Source organism: Monodon monoceros, unplaced genomic scaffold (assembly GCF_005190385.1).
Source record: "Monodon monoceros isolate NGI ecotype Baffin Bay Population unplaced genomic scaffold, NGI_Narwhal_1 Super_Scaffold_11, whole genome shotgun sequence".
NCBI classification, from domain to species: Eukaryota; Metazoa; Chordata; class Mammalia; order Artiodactyla; family Monodontidae; genus Monodon; species Monodon monoceros.
The window spans coordinates 959,759-982,671 of record NW_021703767.1 but is presented as its reverse complement, the minus strand read 5'-3'; the positions used below and the strand labels follow the sequence as shown (position 1 = coordinate 982,671).

General features: G+C 58.9%; 1 protein-coding gene across 14 annotated transcripts; it reads right to left on the bottom strand.

The window, feature by feature from the left end:
* Positions 1–677: 677 nt before the first annotated feature.
* On the bottom strand, positions 678–21,329 carry SLC19A1 (solute carrier family 19 member 1). Of its 14 annotated transcripts, none has more exons than XM_029214738.1 (7): positions 21,267–21,317; positions 18,746–18,839; positions 17,284–17,522; positions 12,447–13,215; positions 12,177–12,369; positions 9,238–9,379; positions 716–994 (listed from the first exon to the last, which is right to left on the bottom strand). In XM_029214738.1, the coding sequence occupies exons 3-7, from the start codon at positions 17,470–17,472 to the stop codon at positions 770–772; spliced, it is 1,518 nt and encodes a 505-aa protein (XP_029070571.1). In that variant the 5' UTR covers positions 17,473–17,522; positions 18,746–18,839; positions 21,267–21,317; the 3' UTR covers positions 716–769. The 14 variants fall into 14 exon arrangements, 9 of the variants coding, with proteins under 9 accessions (XP_029070577.1, XP_029070571.1, XP_029070573.1 ...); XR_003792372.1 differs by lacking the exon at positions 21,267–21,317 and adding an exon at positions 5,684–5,762 and having other exon boundaries at positions 827–907; positions 18,746–18,991; XR_003792371.1 differs by lacking the exon at positions 21,267–21,317 and adding an exon at positions 5,684–5,762 and having other exon boundaries at positions 856–994; positions 18,746–18,991.
* Between the last annotated feature and the right edge of the window lie 1,584 nt (positions 21,330–22,913).

Below are 22,913 nucleotides of genomic sequence, written 5' to 3'. Positions count from 1 at the left end.
AGCGGGTCAGCATCCACCCAGCTCGGGATCGCAGGGCAGAGAGGACCTGGGGCGAAGCCCAGAACGGAGGAGCCGGTGCTCCCGGGCTTCCACCCGACGGAACCGCCACCCCCAGCGCCCCACTTCTCCCCCAGAAACAAGCCAGAACAGGGTCCTCATTTTTGTCAGGTTTTTTTTTCCAAAACAAGGAACAGAGCATCGTTTACAACGAAAGTACCTGGACAACTGCAGACGTCACAGTTCAGCCACAGGCTCAGGAACATGGCCCCCACCCCCAGGGCCCGGGTCACCCCGTGGGCACCGGGTCCCCTGGGCTCGCGTCTAGGACCACCTTGCCATTTCCCCGGGACGAGGGGGTGAAAGCAGGGAGGTCTGGCGTGCACGTGGACCCCCCGCACCGGCCACGTGTAGGCAGGGACAGCAAAGCAGCCCCCAATGGCCAGGCAGCTGCCTGAGCGTCCCCAGCAGGCCGCGGGTCACAGCCAGGGCGTGAAGCAGGGCTGAGGAGTGCCCCGCTCGGGGTGAGCCGAGGACCCCTCATGGAGGCTGGAGGCCCCCGAGGCTTGGGTCTCAGCGACAGAGCACCGGGGGCCTGTCAGTCACCGGTGCCACCATCTGACGATGTGGACGATGCCGGAACCTGGCTGCTGACACCCAGAAGACAGGCAGCTGCTGGGGACGTGTCAGCTCTGAGGTCAAGGCCCAGGCCCGCTGCGTCTGGTGTCAGGAACCTGGCCGCCCACCAGCCGGGAGAGCAGGTCGCGCAGGGTCAGGCCTTGGCCTCGGGCTGCTGCCTCTGCTCCCCCATGGCTCGCACGCCGTCCTCTGGGGCGAGCCCGTCCTGCGCGTCCGGCTCCTGCATCGGACTCGTCAGCTCCCGGGCCGGTGGCGGGGGCTGGCGGCGGCCCTGTCGGAAGTGGCGCAGGCCCGTCAGCAAGGCCGCAAGCACATAGGCGACAAACAGCACCAGGAAGTACACAAAGTAGATGAGGAACTGGAACAGAGAGGGTGCAGGTGAGGCGGGCGGGGGCACCCAGGGGTCGTGGAGGCCGGAGCAGGGCCCAGCCTCCACCCATCCAGCAGAGCTTTTGCAAACCCAGCACTTCTGCGCCTCCGCCATCTGCCCCGTAGCACTTTGATCACCTTGTGTGACAGCAAATGTGCACTTGGCTCTGGGGCCAAGTCCTCACGGAGGGCACCTGTGCAGGCGGAGGCTGGTGGAGGAGAACAGGCCGCCCAGGTCTCCCGGCCCCCGCAGCCCCCGTGGCCCCAGGGCAGTGCAGCCCTGGACCCCGGGACCAGTGAAGCTGCACAGCGGTGATGCACAGGGAGGAGTGCCCAGCACACGGGAAACTCCCCCGATTCTCAGACCGCAGGGGGCAGGGGGTCCAGGGTGGTCTCATTCGCGTGTGGGCCAGACGAGCGTGAGTCCCGCCCACGGCCCCGGGGCTCAGCTGCCCCGAGTGGCCTCCCCGAGAACCCCTCAGCACTGCGTGCTCAGCCCTTCTGGGAAAGCTCATTTTCAGAAGCAAAACCAGGCAATGAAACGTTGGGGACTTGGCTTCCGGGAGGATGGAGCTGGCGTGACTTGCCTGTTCCTCGCAAGTACGATTAGAACCCTGGACACTGCACAGACGACACACAGAAGGTGCCTCTGAAAAGTGGATGGGGGCAGACTAGCTGGGGCCTTGGAATCCAAGGAGCACCACGGCAATGTGCTCCCTGGGCTTCTTTTCTTTCTGCTGCAAGTATTTTTAAAGGAACCAAAGAAGCCCACAAACCAGAAATACCAGGAAACAGAAAAAAACACTCAACAAAAGCTGCTGCGCCCAAAGGAGCAGGAGAGGGGCCCCCACCCGCCCAGCAGGACAGGACCCTGATGAGTGGGAGCCCCGCTCCTCCAGCCAGACCCCACCCTCATGACCCAGGCTGTATACCCCCCACCCCCATCGGGTGGTGTTGGTCAGGGCCCAGTGGGAAGCTGGAATGTCCACCCCCATAGGGACCACATGGAAAGCCTGCACTTTCACTCCCCCCAGGTGGTGCCTCCCCTCCCTGAAGAGTCAGGACTTTTACCCCACCCAGCCGCAGTGAGAATGCTCCTCCCCCACCAGTGTCACTGGAGGCCACGTGGGGAGCAGTAATGAGGCAACCATGGCCCTCCTGACCACTGCAGGCCATGTGGGGAGCTGGCACTCCCTTCCTTGCCCAGCAGTAAGGAGAAGCCCCACCCCACCCCTCAGCATGAGGAGGGCTGAGTGGGGAGCCTAGAATCCCACCCCACCTGGCTATAACGAGGTGCATGCCCCTAGTCCTCCGCTAGGCTGGTGTCAGGAGAAGCTAGCTAAAACAGAAGGATTAAATGAGAGCCAGAGTCTCAAAATATTATAGCCAAAGTGTACAGGTTTCATTAAAAAACATCACTCAGCATACTTACAACCACACAGATCTCTAAATGAATGAAATACAATCAGCAGACACCCACACCAAGATGACAGAGATGTTACAGTTATCTGAGAAGGATCTTAAAGTAGTCACCGTAAAAATGCTTCATCAAGCAATAACAAACATGCTTGAGACAAACGCAAAAAGTCTCAGAAAAGAAACAGAAGAGATAAAGAAGAAAAGCTACAATTGAAAAATATAATAACCAAAATAAATACTCAGCAAATGGTCTCAACAACAGAATAGAGGGCACAGAGAAAAGAATCAGTGAACTGGAAGATGGAACAATAGAAATCACCAAATCTGAACAACAAAGAGAAAACAGATGGGGGAAAAAAGCAGAGCCTCATTCTCCAGGGGACAAAATGTAACACTGTGTCATGGGTGTAAAATAAGAAGAAAGAAAAAGAAGGGCTGAAAAAGTACTTGAGGAAATAATGACTGGGAAAACTTCCCAAGTTTGGCAAGGGACATAAACCTATGGATTCAAGAAGCTGAGAGAACCCCAAACAAGACAACACCCCCAAATCAGACCAACACACACCATATTCAAATTTTTGAAAGCTAAACAAAAAGGAAAAATCTTGAAAGCAGCCCGAAAAAAAAAAATGACACCTTAAGGGAAAAATAATTAGAACAACAGTGGATTTTTCATCAGAAACCAGGAAGGCCACAAGGATATGACAAATTTTTCTCATACTGAAAAATTCAGGAATGAAAAATAAATCAAGACATTCTCAGATAAAGAAAAACTAAAAACAATTTGTCACCGGCAGACCTGCCTTAAAAGAATGCTTAAAGGGGGTTCTCTAAACAGAAAGTAAATGATAAGAAACCTGGAACATCAAGAAGGAGAAAGAACACAGTGATCGAAATTGTGGGTAAATAGACTTTCCTTCTCTTCAGTTTCCTAAATGTTTGACAGCTGGAGCAAAACTTATTATCCTATCTTAGGTGGCTCTAATGGTATACAGAAGAAATAAGTAAGACACTTGTACTTAAGCAGTAGAGAGAAAAGTGACCTAAAGGAGGTGAGATTTCAATACTTCACTACAACTGGCCATTTAATACACAAAGCAACCATCAAAAAAGTTACCATGAGAGATACACTCAAAAATACAACAGATAAACCAAAATGAAATTCTGAAGAATCTGTAAGTAATCTATGAGAAGGCACAAAAAAAGAAAACAGAAACAAAAGGCAGAGAGAATAAAAAGAAAACAAAAACTGAAATGGCAGACATAAGGACTAATACATCAACAATTACACTAAACATAAATGGTCTAAATAAACCAATTATAGACAGATATTGGCAGAGTGGATTAAAAAAACATGACGACAACCATAAGCTATCTACAAGAAACTCAGGTATAACAATATAGTCAAGTTAAAAGTAAAAGGATGGAAGATAATATGTCATGTAAACATTAACCAAAGGAAAGCAGAATGGCTATATTAATATCAGGTAAAGTAGACTTCAGAGAAAAGAAAATGACCACAGGCAGAGAAGAACATTACATAATGATAATGATAAAAGGCTCAATCCACCATCCAGTGTATGTGTATGCAACAGAAAGCTGCAAAAACATGAAGCAAAAACACGACAGAATTGAAAGGAGAAATAGACAAAGTCACTATTATAAATGGAAACCTCAACACCCCTTCTCAACAATAGGCCAGACAAAAAAATCCATAAGCATAGAGAAGAAAGCAATACCACCATCGACTATAGGACCTTATTGATATTTATGGAACACTCCACCCCAAAACAGCAGAATTCACATTCTTTTCAAGTGTACATGGAGCTTATAACAAGATAGGGCATGTCCTGGCCCTTAAAACAAACCTCAACAAATTATAAGAATTGAAATAATACAGATTGTGTTCTCTGATCACAATAGAACATAATCAAAATAGGAACCAATAACAGAAAGATAACAGGAAAATATCAAAACACTTGGAAAATAAACAACACACTTTGAAATAATCATAGGTCAACTAGAAAGTATGAAAGGAGATAGAAATACATAGAAATGAATGAAAAAGAAAATACAACATATCAAAATCTGTGGGGTGTAGCTAAAGCAGGCTGAGAAGGAAATGTATAGCAATAAATGGAAATATTAGAAAAGAAGAATTCTCATACGATTTATCTAAGCTCCCATCTAAAGAACCTAGAGAAAGATGAGCAAAATAAATCCAAAGCAAGTAGAAAGAAGGAAATAATAAGGACAAAAGTTCTAGCCAGTAACAGTAAGGCAAGAAAAATAGATAAAAAACATTAAAATAAAAACCTCCCAGAACTAATAAGTGACCTCAGCAAGACTATACAAGGTTAACTCACAAACATCAGTGTATTTCTTATACAGGCAGACCTCAGAGATATTGTTCAGTTCCAAACCACCGCAATAAAGTAAATATTGCAATAAAGCAAGTCACACAAATTTTTTGGTTTCCCAGGGCATATAATAATTATGTTTATGCTATACTATAGTCTACTAAGTGTGCAATAGCATTATGTCTAAAAACAACAGTGTGCACACCTTAATAAAAATACTTTATTGCTAAAAAATGCTGTCATCTGACCAATGCAGGGTTGCCACAAACCTTCAACTTGTAAAAAAGTCAGTATCTGTGAGGCACAATAAAGTGGAGTGCAATAAAATGAGGTCTGCCTGTACTAGCAGTGAACACCTGGGCACTGTGATGAGCTGAACTGCGTCCCTCCAAATTCATTTGTTGAAGCCCCAAGCCCCACTGTGACTGTATTTAGAGATGGGGCCTTTCAGGAATGATTAAGGTTAAATGAGGTCATGAGGGTGGGACCCTAATCCAGTAGGACTCCTTATAAGAGAGAGACACCAGGAGTGCACACGCACCGAGGAAAAGACCACATGGGGACACAAGGAGAAGACGGCCGTCTGCATGCTGAGGAGAGAGGCCTCAGGAGAAACCAAACCTGCTGACACCTTGATCTCAGACTTCCAGCCTCCAGACTGTGAGAGAATAAATTTCTGCTGCATAAACTACCCAGCCTGTGATATTTTGTTATGGCAGCCCTAGAAGATTAATGCAGACACCAAAGCTATAAATACAGTATCATTTACAATTGCTCAAAAAAAAATGAAATTCTTAGGAATAAATCTAACAAAACATGCACAGCACTACAGTACTTGCATGTTGAAAACTACAAAATGCTGAAAGAAATCAAAGTTCTAAGTAAATGGAGAGACATACCATGTTCACAGGTTGGAAGAGTCTACATAGTAGAAGATGTCAATTCTCCCAATATTGATAAACAGGCTTAATGCAATTCCTAGAAAAGCCCAGCAAAAATTTTTGTAGATATACACATGATTACTCTAAAATTTATAGGGAAAGGCAAAGAAACTATTATAGCTAAAATAATTTTTTTTTTTTAATTTCAAAGTTGGAGGAATCGGTGTACCAAATTTCAAAAACTTACCACCTAGCTACACAAGCAAGACAGTGTGGTGGTGGAGGGAGGGTAGGCACATAGCTCAACAGAGCAGAGAGCCCAGAAACAGACTCACGCAAGTGGTGGAAAGCAATGCAGTCTTTTCAACAAATGGTGCTAGAGCAACCAGACATCCACAGACAAAGGAATGAAATGTTGTAAGCTTCACACCTTACACAAAAATTAACTCAAAACAGGTCACAGACTTAGATGTTGGGGAAAATCTTTGGGACCCAGGGCCAAAGAGTTATTATATGTGACACCAAAACTAAGATCCACAAAAGGACAAATGAATAAATCAGACCTCATCAAAATTAAAAACTTATGTTACAAACAACCCTATTAGGAAGATAAGATGGTGAGCTACGAGCAGGGAGAAGCCTTTGCAAAGCACACATCCAACAAAGGACTACTACCTAGAATACACAGACATTCTCAAAACTCAAGTGAAAAAACAAAGGAGGGGCTTCCCTGGTGGCGCAGTGGTTGAGAGTCCGCCTGCCGATGCAGGGGACACGGGTTCGTGCCCCGGTCCGGGAAGATCCCACATGCCGCGGAGCGGCTGGGCCCGTGAGCCATGGCCTCTGAGCCTGCGCGTCCGGAGCCTGTGCTCTGCAACGGGAGAGGCCACAACAGTGAGAGGCCCGCGTACCGCAAAAAAAAAACCAAAGGAGCCAATTAGGAAATGGGCAGAAAAGTGAAGAAACACTTCACCAAAGGGGATGTACAGATGGCAGCTGCACGTGGGGAGAAGAGCGTCACAGCCACCAGGGAAAATGCAAATGGAACCACAGGGACCACCAGCCCTCCACATGGCTCGGAATGGCCGAACAGAAACGGTGGCCACACTGAACGCTGATGAGAATGTGGGGAACCCGGATCCCTCAGGCAGTCCAGTGGGAATGTTAAATGGTGCAGCGACCGTGGAAAACAGTCTGGCAGCCACCACGTGACTCAACAACTGTACTTCAGGGCATTTATCCAGAGAAATGGAAAACTGCGTTCACACAAAAAGCTATAAACAAATGTTTAGAGCAGCCCCCAACTGGATAAAGCCAGGGCTCTTGGCGGTGAGTGGGTAAATGAGCCGTGGTCCAGCCACCGCGGAGCCCCATGTAGCAAAGGATCGGAGTGAAGTAGCCACGCATCTCCAGGACTTGGGCTGAGTGGGGAAGGCAATCCCGACTCACAGCTGCAGGGTCCCACTCTCGCGATGACAACGCTATAGAAATGGGGGGCAGACTGTGGTGGCCAGGGGTCAGGGAGGAGGCAGCGTGGGGGCCTGGCGTGGCCGCAGGGGGCAGGGAGGGATACTCCCGTCTCGACTGTGCACGGTCCGTATCCCGAGAGTGCCCGCACCGCAGAACTGCAGGACGTGATCGGTGGGGAGGCTGGGCCCACACCAGGTACGTGAGTCTTTGCATCACCTGTTACCCCACAGGTGAGTGTGTGGTGACCCAGAAGTAGAGTTCAACTTAAAAGACCAGCCAGCCCAGGCCAGCTCCCTGCCTGTTCCGTGCTGGTTCCCACCACCGGCTCTGCCCCACTCTCGCCACCCGGGACGGAGGGAGGGGGCACCCAGAACACCACGTGCAGGGAAGGTGAGTAGGACGAGCCAGGGCGATGTTCCTTCTGGACGCCACCAGGATTTCTAGCTACGAACCAACCTCTAGAGTTACCTTTTAACCAGGAAATTAATCCAGCAGGAGAAAAATCAATATATTGTCGTCAGCTTGACCCAGCGTGGCCAGAACCTGTCACGTGGAAGGGGCTGGGGCCAGGTCAGGCGAGGAAGGCCCAGCCCCTGCCCCCCGCCTTGGGCCCTCGGAAGCCCCACTGCCCAGAGCTGGGACACCCAGGGCTCCAGGGACGGAGAGGCTCCCCCAGGTACTGGGGCCCCTCCCAGGCCAGCTGGACGGCTGCCAGGCAAGGCCCCATGGAAAGGCAAGGGGACAACATGCTCCCCTGCGAGGCCACCGCTCTGGGGGAGAGGCCTCCCCTGGAGGGTCCCCGGTGAAGGAGGCCCCAGCCCCGCCACCTCTGGACGACAGGCCTCGTGCTCTCCGGACAACCCCTCCCACCCACCCCGTAGGTGCAGTGGCACATGCCCCTGTGGACCTGAGTCCAGCCTGGCCACCCTGCTCAGCCACAGTCCCCAGTGTTCAGCCTGGGGTAGATGGGGCAGTGTCCCTGGAGGGCCCCACTGGTGACCAAGGGCCAAGACCTGCCTGTCCATGTGGACACAAAGGACCAGAGGCTCTGATGTCCTTCACCAAAATGGATGTCCAAACCCCATCCAGACAGCCAGTTTCTGAACAAGAGGGTCTCTCATGCCTGGGACTTCCTTCCTGGCCAGCTTTGGGATCACCAAGGCACCTCGGACGGAGGGCTGGGACTTCTCCACGGAGCCGAACAAGCTCCAGGGAGGTCTGGGCTCCCAGCAGATGGAGGCTGCGTCCCACAGGCAGAGGGTGGGGCACGATCCCCAGGGGAGCCCGGTGACAATCCCTCCCACGGGACCATCCTCTGGCTAATTCCAGCTCACTCAAGACTGGTCCTGCCCTGGGTGAGGCCACTGGGAGTCACATGCCCGAGTGGCCCCCAGTCTCACAGCGAAGAGGAATTCTCAAGTTCTTGGAAGACCGAGGACCCGCCTAGGACTGGATGGAGGGAGGGGCCGGGAAAGGGGCCAGCAGGCGCCAACGTCAACCCCACGAGCTCCACTCCCTGCTGTCCCCCACAGAGGAGACAGACGGCTGCCACGTGAGCCAGGACCCGTCACAGGCAGGGACCTGAACGAGGGCACACCCTCCACAGAGGAGACAGACTGCTGCCACGTGAGCCAGGACCCGTCACAGGCAGGGACCTGAACGAGGGCACAGGGGATGCTCGGCCACGCCTCTGTCCCTCCGGGAACCTCAGCCATTGCAGGGGGCGCCCAGGGCCGGTGAGAGTGCCTCCAGAGCCACCTGCACCCAGGCCAGCCTTGGAGGCCCCAGAGGTCTCGCCGCACTCGACCGCGCATGCCCACCGCACTGCCCAGATGCGGGCGGCACTTACAGCCCCAAACTCAGCCCTGGCAGGGAGCCGCACAGGCCGGACTGTGGCCCCTGCCACCTGGCCCTCTGACCCTTCCCTCCCTGCTCCCGCTCAGTCCAGGGGGTCTGGATGGAGACGCCCCACCCTCAGCGGGTCTGTGGTCTGGGTCCCGGGACAGGCAACACCACTGGCTGCGTGGCCACGAGGAGGCCTGGCCAGGACACGCCCCAGAGCCTTCCCTCCTCAAGGAAGTGAGCCCAAAACGGGGGCTCACCTGAGAGCGGACCGGGAGGCCCAGGCCCCGCTTGTCGGAGACAACGAGGGTGATGATGGTCTTGAGGACAGTGGCGAGGAACGTGTTGACTCCGAAGACAAGGGCGCGGAGCTCTTGAGAAAGAGAAGACGCGATCTGAAAACTTAACGGGGAAGCGGCGAGGTCAGACCCTGCTGGGAGCGAGGTGCACGCACAGGCGCAGACGGCCCAGGTGCGGGGCAGCACTCCCGGGCCACCGGGAACAGCCGCAGGGCATAGGCGAGACCCGCCCAGTGCCCAGGCTGCCTACTGCTCTGGGGTTGCGTCCTGACCTGGCACGTCCTCCTGCAACGACTCACAAAGCGAGTGCAAAACCAGGTGCAGAAGGCAACCTCGGGAGATGCTTGAAGTCTCCTGGTAACTCCAGGACAGAGTAAGTCATAATCACTACAGGGTTCCCAGAAAATCAGCCTCATGAGAGCCGGGCATTAACAGATGGGGCACTGCACGGACAGAGTACGAGGAAAATTCCGGGATTAAAGTCCTTTGTCGTTAAATGATTCAGTAAATTATAGAAAGAACCGTAAAACAAATAAAGAAGGCAAGAGGAATTAATACGCTCAGAGCCTGCGGTGCCCGGCAGAGAAATTAACATTTGAACATACTTCCAATTAAAAGCCCCAAAGTGCCTTTAAAAAAAACAGAAAAAACTGATCAAGAAGTGTCAGTTCTGAAGAATAAATGAACAAAAATACCCACGAAGCCTTTACAGAGAATGACCGAGGAGCTTCTGCTGGGGGCTCAGGGGGAGGGGGCAGTACACGAAGTGCAAGGATGAGCAGTCACGTGACAAACGGCGCACTAACTAAGAGAAGACAGCCGGTGGATCAAAGGTCCCCGACGGCAGGTTAACTCCCGGGAAGCGGGCGCTGGGCCAGGTCCCGCAGGCGCGGGCAGAACGCCACACCACACACACAACTGACTCAGGTAGTGCTGCGCGAACTCCGAGAGTCGGATTAAAGCAAACGGTAACACGGCAACACATAATAACAGGCTCCCGTCACATGTGGTAGAGGTAAGCGCACTGCAGATCATCAGGAAAAAAGAAATCCCAGCAGAAAAAGAAGCCACGGGTATAAACTGGGCAGGACATCAGGGAAAGGCAACTGGCCCGCAGGCCGCCCTCCACCACCCGCAGGGGCTGTGTGCCTGCCTGGACAGCGTCTGCGACATCTCTGAAACCCCCTTCCAAAGCACGTGCCCTCTGACCTGGCCGGCTCCCTTCCAGGACCCACCTGAGGCCATTATCAGAATTTGGGAAGAAAAATGTAGGTGAGAGGGGGTGGCTCCCATGTTGTCTGTCACGGGAAGATATCGGAGACAGGGGCCTTATCACCAGGAGGACCGATGACAATGCCCTGTGACATGGAGCCACGCGGTTACGAGGGGCAGGGGTGCAGAGTGACCCCGGCTTGCTCCAGGCAGCCCAATACCCACGTCAGCCACGGGGGCTGGGGTCTGAGGAGGTCTGCTGTCTCCTTCACGCCTTTCTGCCTCACATTTGACCTTTTCTGCATCGTATCGGATCTTTTTGCCACGAACATCTATGGCTTTTACAGTTAACAAGAACACGTGAGACACTAAGTGGTCCTGGGAGAAGGAAAGGGAGGGAAAGACACCCACGGCCCTGGCGCCCGTTCCGAAACGCTGACAGTGACGGGACAGGTGGGACATTTCCAGGCTGAGTGTCAGGAGAGGAGGACACAGCGTCCAGTGTGCACGGAGTCCAGGCCACAGCCATGGCCACGCGGGCAGGGGGGCATTAGGAGCAGAAATCAAGAGAGCAGGGCCAGGGTAGTCGGGGTGTCTGGGCAGCACTGACCCTGACGGGGAGGAAAGGAAGGACGCAGCCCAGGGCAGGAGAGGGACGCTGGGTGCTGGGCGCTCCTATGAGACGGCTCAGGGGAATCAGGCCACCACACTGCGGGGCGACGGCTGCAGAGGGTCAGGAGTTTGAGGACACGGTCTGAGCTCAACACCAGGCAGGGACAGATCTCGCTGGGCGTGACCGGAGTGGACAGTCCAAGTGGGGAGGGAGGTGCCCCCAGGGAGATGGGGCTCGGAGGGGAGCTAGGGCCAAACAGCTGGAGACAATGACAGGCCACCTGCCAGGTGCAGGAGGTGTAAGTAGGTGTCCTGAGCATGTGTGCTGTGTGTGGCACGAGGGCATGTTACGGTGTGAACACGTACGGTGTGAGCACGTGTCTGGGGTGAACACATGGTGTACGTGTGCAGCTTCGTGAGAGGTCCAATTCAAAGGGTGTACGAGGGTGTCAGAAGCCAGCGAGATGCGGGCTGAGGAAGGTTCTGGAAGGCACGGGTGGTCGGCAGGCAGCTCCCGGGATGTCCCCGGGCCAGTGCTGGAGCATCCCCAGGAGTGTGAGGAACACAGGGGCGTCAGGGGAAGGGCTCCCCCGGGCAGAAGGCAAGCTGGGTCACCCAGTCACTCTTGGGCTGTGGGCCGCTGTGCCCAGCAGCAGGAGTGGGAGGGGACAGGAATGGCCCAGGATGGGACAGCAGGGCCAGGAGGCTGGAAGAAAGGACTTCCCGAGGTCCGGTCCCTGTGGACACCGTGGCTCAAGAGGGGAGCAAAGGGGATGCCCACATGGCTCCTTACCCAGCCCTGCGATCCCGGTGGCCAGGACGGGGCACGCTGTGGATGAGCGGGGCCCTGGCTAAAGGCACCCAGGGCTCACGTGCCTCCTGATGTGAGTGACGTGCCAGCACACCTGCTCCACGCTGCCTGGCACATACCCCTGCAGCTACCCATGGAACCTTCTGGAAGGAGGCCTCTCGACACACACAGCACACGACCCTCCAGCTGCCCACCCTCGGCTGCAGTCTTTCGGGGCTCTCCTGCCAGCAGTCCCACATGGCCACCCCGCACCAGCCCGACTCACGTGGCGATGGGCACCAGGAACTGGTAGGAGCCACGGAAGAGCACGAAGGCCAAGTAGCACAGCCAGATGCTGCTGGTCCTGTACATGAGGAAGACCAGCCCGGCCTGCAGCACCGTCACCACCGCGATGATCAGCTCAGCCCACAGTGCCCAGCGGATCTTCACGAAGCCGGCGGCAAAGGAGGTGATGGCACCTGGGGAGACAAGACGCGTCAGCGCCGTCCTCGGCCTCACGGGTCACCGCTGTCTGGGTGAGGCAGGCGGGGCGTACCGAGCAGAGTGGAGGCGGCGTCCGCCCCGCCATTGTAGACCCTCGTGGTGTCCGTGGTGGGGTTGACCACGTTCCACAGGATGTGCACGTAGTAGACGATCAGGTAGTAGCCGGCGGAGTTGAAGACCCACCAGAGGGACCAGAGGCGCAGCTGCGGCAGCCGCGTGGTGCGGCCCAGCTCGCGGAGCATGTACGCGAGCACCGAGTCCCGCCAGGAGGCCGGCAGCCGGCCCAGCTTCCCACCCGTGGGCTGCCCTTGACCCAGGTTCATCCGGTCCAGCTCGGAGGGCGAGGCCCCGGCACTCACGGGCGCTCCGCGGTTGAAGAAGAGGCTGCGCTCGGGGCGCTTCAGGAAGAGCGTGAGGACCAGACTGAAGGTGAGGAAAGCCAGCGAGATGTAGTTGAGCGTGGAGAAGGGGACCCTGCCCATCGTGACCAGCAGCTGGCCCAGCACGGAGCTGGTGAAGACGCCCAGCAGAACGGAGGCCCGCGAGTAGCCGGCCATGCGCTGGTAGCAGGCGGAGGGCACCAGCGAGAAGATGTAGGAGGAGTAGGCGATGCGGGCCGCCATGGTGATGCTGAAGAAGAACTCCATGAACTGCATGTGCAGCACGGACGAGCCGAAGAGCAGCAGAAGCCACACGGACACGTAGCTCAGGCCCTGCAGCAGAAGCACCGGCTTGTAGCGCAGGTAGTCGGTCAGCAGGAAGATGGGCACCAGCACTGCCAGGTAGGAGTAGGACAGCACGGGCGTGATCTCGTTGGTGACCTGCGGGACGGCAGGCGTGTGACCCCGAGCCTCGGGAGCGCCCGGCGCCCATCACATCTACCGGGCTTGGCCGGGTGCCTGGGAGCCCCACCCGGACCCCACACACCCCTTTAGCGCGGCGCCCCACCAGGACTACGTGGGGAGCGCCGTCCTCCAAAAACGTGCAGCCCGTTAAGACTGTCCAGGGCAGCCAGGGAAATGGAGCAAAGCACAGCCCGACCCCCGACCGTGCTCTACCCTGACCCCATCTCCCACAGGCGTGCCTCTCAGACAGTAGCTCGGTGCTGACACACGCAGAGAGCTGGTAAGTACGCTGAAAATAATCAGTAAGTACATGCTAAGCCATGCTGATCCAGGCTTGTTTCTAACGAAATGAAAACATGATAGGATTTCACCTTAAGTCTACCGATACAGAAAACAGAGCTGTGACCAATCTACACTCATGCTGGCCGCCAAGGAAGGCCTTCAGTGGCCGGTCCCACTCGGTCCCAGGGCACAGGGGATGCAGGAGAGGACCGGGCCCTCAACCCCCCTTTGCCAGGCAGGACTAGGGGGATGCGTCCATGGGACCCAGGACTCCCGGCTCCACCAAGGGAGCCGCCCGCAGCCTCGGCCACTCAGCTCTCCACTCAAAGAGGGCTGGCCCAGTAGGACCCTCCCTGCTGGGCACACAGGGCAGAGGCCAGGGCCACAGACCCACTTGGGATGACAGCCAGCTGTGCCCCTGGCCGCCCAGGAAGGGCCATCCTGGACCCACCTGGGCCCAGCCCCCAGCAAGAGGTCCCAGCTCACGAGAGGCCCAGGTCCCTGGCCTTGGCCCCTTCCTGGGGGATGGACACGAGAGGCACCCTGTGCTCAGAGCCTCTCCTGAGGCCCCAGGTGGGTTTTCAGCAGATGGCCCCTCATAGGAGTTGCACCAGACCCCATCTGACACCTCCCAGGGGCTCCGACTGAGAGCCCCACCCAGGGATTCCACCTGACGCTGCCCAGGGCCCGGCCATGGCTCAGATCAGCCAGCTCAGCACCAGGTGAGCCTCGGGCCCTGCTGGGCTCTCAGAGCCTTTGGCCTCCCTTGGGTCCTACCTGACTCAGGGCGCTAACCTTGACTCAGGCCTGACCACCTGCTAACACCATGGGGCGATCCCTGCACCAGCCCAGGGGGCCCTCAGCCCTGCAAGGCCAGCAGGCACCGAGGCCCACTTCACAGACGCTGCCGAGGACCCGGGGCCGAGCCCAGGCCAGCACGTGGGGCCCAGCCAAGCCCACTGCTTAGCGGCCGGCTCACCTGCGGGTTTCTGCAGCCCTCGAATCTGTCCACCCAGGATGTGCCACCTGACCAGCCAGCCCCAGGGCAGCGCTTCCCAGTGTGTGCCCAGGACCCCGGGCTGGCACGCACACCCACCACCTCCAGGGCTCCCCTGCCCGGTGGCCTCCTGCACCACATGCCCACCAGAAGCCATGGCTGACCCCAAAGGCTGTGGTCCCCCAAACACTGAGCACTAATGCCCCAGGACAGTCCAAGACGGCATTGGTGCAAGTCCGTCCCCGGGGCAGGATGCGCAACCAACGCTGGTCCCAGAGGGGTCAGAGCCTTGTTTACGGAAAATTCCTGGAACGTCAAACCATCCCTCAGCTAGCTGACGAAACCTCTTGGCAGACAGCTTGCACAGCTGCAAGGGCCACGGGGTCAGAGCCGAGGGAGACCAGCTGGTCTTTCCCTCCTGCTGCCGCTGCCCACACTTCTCAGGCTGGGCAAGCACACAGGCCAGGTGAGAGGCTGACCTGTGTCACACCTGTGAAACGCTGGGAGCACGGGCACCCACAAAGTCCCTGGGGCAGCTGGCACGAGGACGGCCTCCTACTGGCCTCGGTCCAGCATCGCTGGGCCACGTTCCCAACACCTCGATTTGGACGGGCCGGGTCCAGGCTGATGGGCAGGACGTGGGAGCTGGGCCCAGGTCATGACCCAGGTGGCTTCAGGGCAGCAGCTGCTCTGAAGTCAGGAGGCCTGGCTGGGGCCCCACAGCAGCCAGGACCAGGACGGGGCGCCGGGGGCCCTGAGGACCGGCAGGACCCGGGGAGCAGGGCAGGGCCAGGCCAGAGGGGACCTGAATTCCAAGAGGAGCAGCCCCTAGAGTCAACACCTGGCAGCACCCAGAGGGGCGCCGAGTCCTGCCTGATGGGGAGGGAGGACAGGACAGGGGCCGTCACAGAGGATCCCGCCAGCACGGCAGGGTCAGCCATGGGCTTGGAAGGACTGCTGTGTGAAGCGCCCTTCACACAGCAGGGGTCATGATGTGAAGGGCAGGGGTCGTCATGGAGGGGGTGGGGGCCTGACCCAACCCAGGCAGCTCAGATGCAGAGGAATCACAGGCCCAAAGGCGCAAAGCAAAGCTCGGACCCTCCCGGAGGTGCTCCACGAACCGGGGGCGGCGGCACGCGGGGAAACACTCAGCACAAACCGGAAGGAAAATCCGGCAGAATTCGAAGGCGAAGCTGCGGCATAAACGGACACGGCAAGCGGGGAGGCGGCCAGCGCAGACAGGAGAAGCCGCTGCCCACAGGCGGTGGAGCCCGCCAGGCATAGGAAGGCAGACGCCTGCAGGGAGGGGGAGACCGGCCGAGGCCTCGCTCCGGGGACAGCCAGGAACACGGGACCGCGGCAGACGTTGAGGAAATGCAAACCCAGCAGCAAGCTCTCCCATCTATCAGATGGGCAGGAACTCAACAGCGCCTCGCGGGTGCTGGCCCGAGGAGCCGGCAGCAGCCTCACGCTCAGGGGGTCACAGCAGGAGGCCACCGGCAGCAGCGTTTCCCCCAGGGACGAGCTGGAGACCCCGGAGACCCCTGGGGCAGGGGCGGGCAGGCCCTCTGTTTGAGGTTTGAGGTCCTGAATGCAAGTTGGGCGGCAGCAGCCCGAATCTGTGTGGGACGGCCACAGACCCACTGGGCTCTTCCCAGACGGGCCTCTGCCATCCTCTGGTCACGTCCAAGGCCTGGGGGGTGGCTTAATTTCTGCAACCTACTGTTTAATCAGTTACTGTGTGAGCTAAGAGGGCAGGTGGGGGGAGTTCATGACAGGTTTTCCTTCTTGTTATTTTCACGGAGCTTCCCACTCACTCCTACGTCATCTCCGCAGTGGAAGACAGCCCCTTGCAGAACACAGTGGTGTCCAGGGAACTGGCCAATCAGTGAGAGAGGGATGTGCCAGACCGGCTGCTCGAGGGAGGCAAGCCCCCACCCCGGACTCACCTGGGAAGTGACCCCTCTGGCTGCAGTGCTGGCCGTGCGGTCAGACACAATCACACACACACAGCTTTGAGCCTGTGCACGCGGCCCGGGCACACTGGTGTGTCCATTTTCCAAGAGGACTACTTTGAGGGGGCGGGGTTCATCTGCACAGCGACTCCATGTGACTTAATTCTGGGGTCGGTGAGGGGTTGGGGCCGAGCTCTGGGCCAGGGAGAGGGAGGGGCTCCCTGAAGAAATCAAGTGGGAAATCCAGGTGGGAGCCAACGGGGGCCAGCGACAGGGGGTGTGGAGGCCGGTGGCCACCCTGGAGGGGACAGACAGGGCTGGCGGGCCGGGGCCAGGTTCTGGGGTGGCGGGCGGTCCTCAGGCAGGACGAGCAGGTGTGGTGACCACAGCCCTGACCGTGAGCTTCATCAACCAATGGCCTCTGAGCCCTTTGGATTTGTTTTATTTTATGGAGACAGAAACAGGGAGGGACACTGCCTGTTGCTGCTTCTACTACACGTTTGACCCCAGAAACTCCCATCGGGTATAAGCTTATTAGTCAGGTTCCAATGAGATCCTTTGTCCTTGTTCTGAGCAAAAGGCAAATTCCTTCCGTAATCCCTTTGGGCAAACAGGCCTCTGCTGGAAGCAAGGGCCCAGCGGGCGGGCGGGGGCCCCCTTGCGCTCTCCCCTCAGAGGCCCACGGCAGGCATGGACCCCTCTGCCGGACCCGCCATCCCTCTAACAGCGGGGACCTGGTAGCCGCCAGCGCCCGCAGCCCGAGCAGCCCCCGCACTCCGGCCCGTCCCGCCCACACGCGCACCCACGTGCCTGCTTCTGTGTGAAGTTCTTGTCGGGGCCCAGGAGGTAAGGCGTGATGAAGCTCTCCCCGGGTCGCATCTGGGCCATGAAGCCGTAGAAGCAGAGGCAGAACACCAGGCTCCACCAGGACTGCAGCTTGCGGCCCGGCCTGGGCTCCGCCGGCACCTGCTTCTCCACCTCCGGGCCGGAGAGGGCCATGCTGCCCAGGTCCCCGATGGCCCTGCAGGAGACCGAAGGGGACTCTGTACCTGGGAAGGAGAGCCAGAGTCAGGGCAGCTCAGCAGACAGCCCGCAGCCATCTCCCACCCCCGGAAACTTGGCTGCAAAGGGCTCCTCCCCCTGTCATTCAATCGGGCTCAACCTCACAAGGTGGAGAGGCCTCAGCCCCAGCCCCAGTCCCAGCCCCGTGCTCCAACCTGGAGCTTGTGACGACCCAGGAGCCAGGCCCAGCCAGGCCACACTGTCACCACTTCTGGGGGCTCCAGGGCTGCAGCTCCCACAGGGTGGCTGCCAACCATGTGGGGCCCATAAATGTTAAGTAATGAAAACTAAATGCAATTTAAGATCCAGGTCCCCGGGGACACTGGGCTCATCTCACGTGCGAGTGCTGGGCTGCGTGCACCTCCCCCGCAAGGTCTGACGGCCTGATCCTCACTGTGTCCCAGCACCAGGCGTGTCCAAGTGCCAGGCCCAGAGGAGAAGCAGTCGCGCCCGCGATGGCCCAGAGGACGTGGCAGGAGGAGGACCTGCCGGGCCAGGCACACACCAGACCACAGTCCAGGGTCGGGGATGGGGGCAGAGAACCCCCAGGGGCCACCGAGGGCAGAGTAAGACTTCACCCCAGTACCACGATTTCAACACAGGCCTGGCCCTTGCTCAGCAAGGGGAACTATGACAGTCAGAGCCCGGCTGTTCTTATTTCCTCCTGTGTTTATTTCTGAGACTGAGGGAAAATGGGGGGCTGCTGTGTGACAGCAGTAAACCCCTGAAGAAGCTGCGGCTGGCAGGTTTGTTTGTGAAGCTACAATGAGGGGCAGGGTACGGGTGAGGGAGGCAACAGTGGCCCAGGAGTTACAGGGTCCTAGGTCCCAATGTTCTCAAGGGCCAGGCGAAACACCAGCTAGGACGGGGGCTGGAACCCGGCCCCTCCCCCGGCACCCCTCCCCCTGGGAGGTGTGGTCCCCCAAGAGCACACAGGCCAAATGGCTCCAGCAGAAAGACTCTGATGTTTGGGGCAGGGGGTGCACACACGGCCCCCCACTCCAGCCCCAGGAGTCCCCCAAGTTCACTCTCCCACTCCCAGGGCGCTGCCCCCTGGGCGCCAGAGAAATGCACACTGTCCGCCAGACAAACACCCAGTGTGGGGCGAGCAGCCGAGAATTTACAAAGCCCAGGGTCCCCAGGAGCGCGCCCCACCCTCCCTGTCCCCCAGGGGCCCCTGCTCTCAAAGAGACGACACAGGCTTCCCTACCTGGCGTCCCCGAATCCCGGGGCGGAAGTCTCAGATACCAGAACCCCGCAAGCTCACCAGCTTCTTCTTTCTACTTCCTGGACTCCCATGGCTTCTGAAACCCCAAGGCGGTGCTTCTGAGACTGCAGTGAGAGCTTGTCACAAGTGTGTCTGAAGGTCTCGGACACACTCCAGGACTCTGCACCCTGACACGGCCCCCAGACACGCCCAAACAGGTGAGCACGCAGGGAGCTGCTGCCTCGGGATTCCCAGCTGGTCACGGATAAGAGCTCCGCCTCCAGCATTTCAGGCCAACACCGCAATCCTGCCTCCACCGACACGCAGATGGGCCCCAGGGCCCCGGGGCCCAGCCCTGAGGGTCCCAGGAGTCCTCCAGGGTCAGAACACTGTGGTGGACCACCGCCACCCCCAGAAGCAAGGACATGCAAGGGTCCACACCCTGCAATGGCCAGGGAGCTGTGGCGGGGGGGGGGGGTTAGGGGTAGGGGGCAGTGTCTGCTGACACCTGGGGAGCAGGGCTGAAGGACAGGGTTTACATGGGGTCTCAGGGAGTGTCCCACGAGCTGCGTCCCCTCCCTCCCAGCCCCACCCCTACAATCTGGGGACGCTGTGCTCAGTGCTGGAGTCCCTCACCTTCCTCCTGAGTTACAGGACAGCTGGAAGGAAGGAGGGGCCTCCCCCAGCGAGCAGGGAGAAACCCAGGCCTCCTCTGCTCTTGGATCACAGGAAGCAAAGGGCCAAGGGCTCACCTTGGGCTCACATGCACACGGTCTCGCCTCTGGGCTGCAGCCCATTGGCTGGCGGGTCTCCCAGGCTGCACGGGGAGCCTTCTACCTGCTGTCTCCGAAAACATCTGCTCAAGGAGCCCCTGAGCCTCAGGCCTGCCACCCAGCAGGGGTGGCCGAAGGAAGGCAGCCTTCTCACCGGGGCTGGGAAGGGCCATTACACGCGCCAGAAAGAGGGACTCAAACTACCTCTGTGCTTCTCACTCAACCCGGGTGCCAGGGACCCGCTCTCCAAGGACTTGAGTGAAGATGCCACCCCAGACAAAGGCAGCTGCCTATCCTAGGAAACCTCTACCGCCCCGTGGCGGCCCAGTGAACCCTGGAGCCAGCCTCCCCCTGCCCCGTGCCAGGGGAGCAGACACAGCAGTGAGGATGCCAAGGAACACAGAAGGTACCAGACCCGCGGGGCTCCCTTCAGAAATGGCCACTTTCATTCCTGCTTGACTTTTTTCCTGAGCGTTGCTTTAAAATCTGTCCCTTCCACCCACATAAGGCCCTCCTCCAACTTCTTGTGGGGGGCACAGTCCTGGGCCTGCCCTTCACCAGCACCCCTGGCTCCCCACGGTGAGGGGGCCCCTGCAGGGGCACCCAGGGCAGAACTGCAGGGAGGGGGCCGCGAGGCAGCGCCGACCTCTGTCACCAGTCACAGGCGGAAACGCCCCTACAGGCCTCACTGAAGAGAGGAGGGCCAGGCCTCAAGGAGCCGGCACTGTGGCCGCTGCGGGACCACCACCCGGGGCCGTGAGCGGTGGCACTGATCCGAACTACAGGGACACCCGCCACACCAGGCGGGGCCCACTTTGGAAGGTGCGTCCCTCCCACAGTCTCCCACACTTGGCTCCGCACCACCGGACGCGCTGCCCAAAGCTTCCAAAACGAGTGGAGGGCTGCCAGCTCATGGGCCCATGGCTGGACCGCAGGGTCACGGGGAGCTGCTTGGCCCCATCCCGGGAGCAGCAGGGCCCCCGGGAGGAAAGGCCACCTGTACTGGAGCCTGGGATGGGGGTGCAGAGGAAAGGGCGGACGCGGAGCAAGGTTCTCCCCTAGCGAGGCTGGGCCCCCAGCAGGGAGCTCCGAGGACTCCGGCTCCCGCACTGTGGGCAGCCTGGGAGACGGCTGCTTCTGCATGCATTCCGGAGTTCCGAGCTGGCCCCGATTCCAGCCTGTAATCTGAGACCTGCGGCCGGGGATCCCCACGTGGCGAGGAACCCCACGAACACACGTGTGTGCCTGGCGGACACCTGGACACTCAGGACAAGTGTTTCGGATAGGACCCGGGGGATAGCTTTCCTCCCGTAGACGTGTAGAGCGTCCCACTGCTCTGGACAGTCTCCAGCGCTGGGCTCCAACCGCGCCAGGAAGTGTTCCAAGGGGAAGTTGTTCACAATTACAGACTCCAGGCGCAGGAAACGACAGTGGTTTGGCTGGAGACCAGAAGCGCACCGGGGGCTTCTCCACAGGCCCGCGCGGAGACCGAAGGTGACAGACGCTTGGAGCGTGCGCCTGGGTTCCCACATGGGGCGAGGCTGCACGTGGGACTCACCGCCCCTTCACTCAGCGCCAGCGCCCCCGCGCCCAGCCCGGCACCAGGGGCCCATGCGCCCTGTGCTCTCCCCGGGCCCCAGAGCCACCGGCCCCCGTCCACCCCGACACTCGGAGCGCGTGCAGCCCCGCGCTCCTCCCGCAGCCCCCGGTCCTCGCCCCCGGAGCTCCTGCAGACAGGGGAACCCCACTACCTGCGCGCTCGCGGCCTCCGCTGCTTGGCGCTAGAAGGGACCACACTGCCCACAATGCCTCGCGGCGGCTCGCTTCCGGGAGGCTGGGGGAGGGGGCGCACCTGGTCCCGCCCCCGCCGCACGTCACCGCGGACAGCAGTTGCACGGTCTCTGACACGCGCCCCACCGTGGCACCCGAGGTCCCCGCGGGACGGGCGCAGCAGCCCCGCGCGCACGCCCCGCGCCCCGGGACTCGGGGCTCAGTCCCCACCCCAGCCCATCGCGTCGCCGCCCCCGATCACGCGCCCCTGGCCGCCCAGCGCGGGCTACTCCCCGTGCGTCCAAAAGCCCGGCCGCACCCTCCGGAGCCCCTCCCGAACTCCTCGCGCACCCCTGGCGCCTACCCCCGCAGCGCCTGGCTCTGGTCATACTGATCACAGCTCGGGGTTGTGCTGGAGGCCTCCGGGAACGGACCTGGACAGAGACGCGCCCCCCCCCCCCGCGCCCCGCAAGCTGTGACCGCCCCTCGACGAGTGCAGATCCCCTGACTTCTGCACAGCCTGTCCCGCCGCCACCCTGTGCCTTTTCTTCTCGGTTCATTCCTTCTGAGATGTTCCTTTCCTAGCCAACCCGCAAACTCAAGCCAGGGACGTGGGTCACTGAGCCAGCAGGAGACAGGACTGTGGGGTTGGAAGGGGCACCCTCCCCCCACGCAGCCGTCTGTGCGGATCACCCTGACCCACACTTGCTCTGGTGGTTGACTGGGGACTCCAACAAGGCACAGGCTCAGCTTCCCCGAGGGAGGCAGAGTAAATTGGGAGAGGGGCACAAAGACAAAGGAACGGACCGGAGGCCTGTTTGGACCTAGCAGAAGGTCCCCTGGAGGGATCCCAGGAAGGCGACAGGCCAAGGTCTCTCCCCGCTCCTCACGGCAGGACTGACCCCCCTGGACTTGACCTGTCTGGTGCAGTGAGGCCCGTGAAAGTGAGGGATGCCGGCCTCTGAGTCATGGCAGGGAGGTTGCAGGTGCCCAGGCTGTGACCCTCAGGCTGGAGCAGTGGGAAGCAGCCCCTCTGGCAGCCCCACTGCTCCCCACTCCTCTCTGCTGGGAGGGGGAGAACCCGGAAGCTGGCCTCACAACCTCAGAAAGTGGCTTCGCCCTCCTGCTGCCCTAAAGGATGGCACAAAGGAGCATGGCCACGGGGCACCCAGCACCAGTGAGCCATTGCCATTGGCCAAGTCTGGGAACTGGCCCAGACCAGCAGTGCGGCCCCTTGGGGAGCAGGACGGACAGCACCCTGGGACCGGGACAGGAAGGGTGGGCGCCCATGGCACACACAGGTGTGCACAGGTGTGCAGAGATCAGCTGCCCCTGAGCAGGCCCACAGTGAGAATCGGAGCTCTGTCCCCCAAGTCCCTCACCCGGTGGTCTCTCTGGCATGTGGGCATGCGTGGAGCCCGAGTAACAGAGCCCAAGCCTTGCTGTGATCCCTGGCCACACAGAGCTCAGGGATCCTGCATTAGCTGGGCCTAGGGCGGGGTGGGGGGTGTCACTGGCCCGAAGGGGTCTCGGGTGGGCTCAGCCCAGCTGGGGCTGCAGTGTCTGGCTGGGCCATGGTGCCCAACGGCACCCCATGGGCATTGTCACCAGGAGGCCGCTCCTCCACG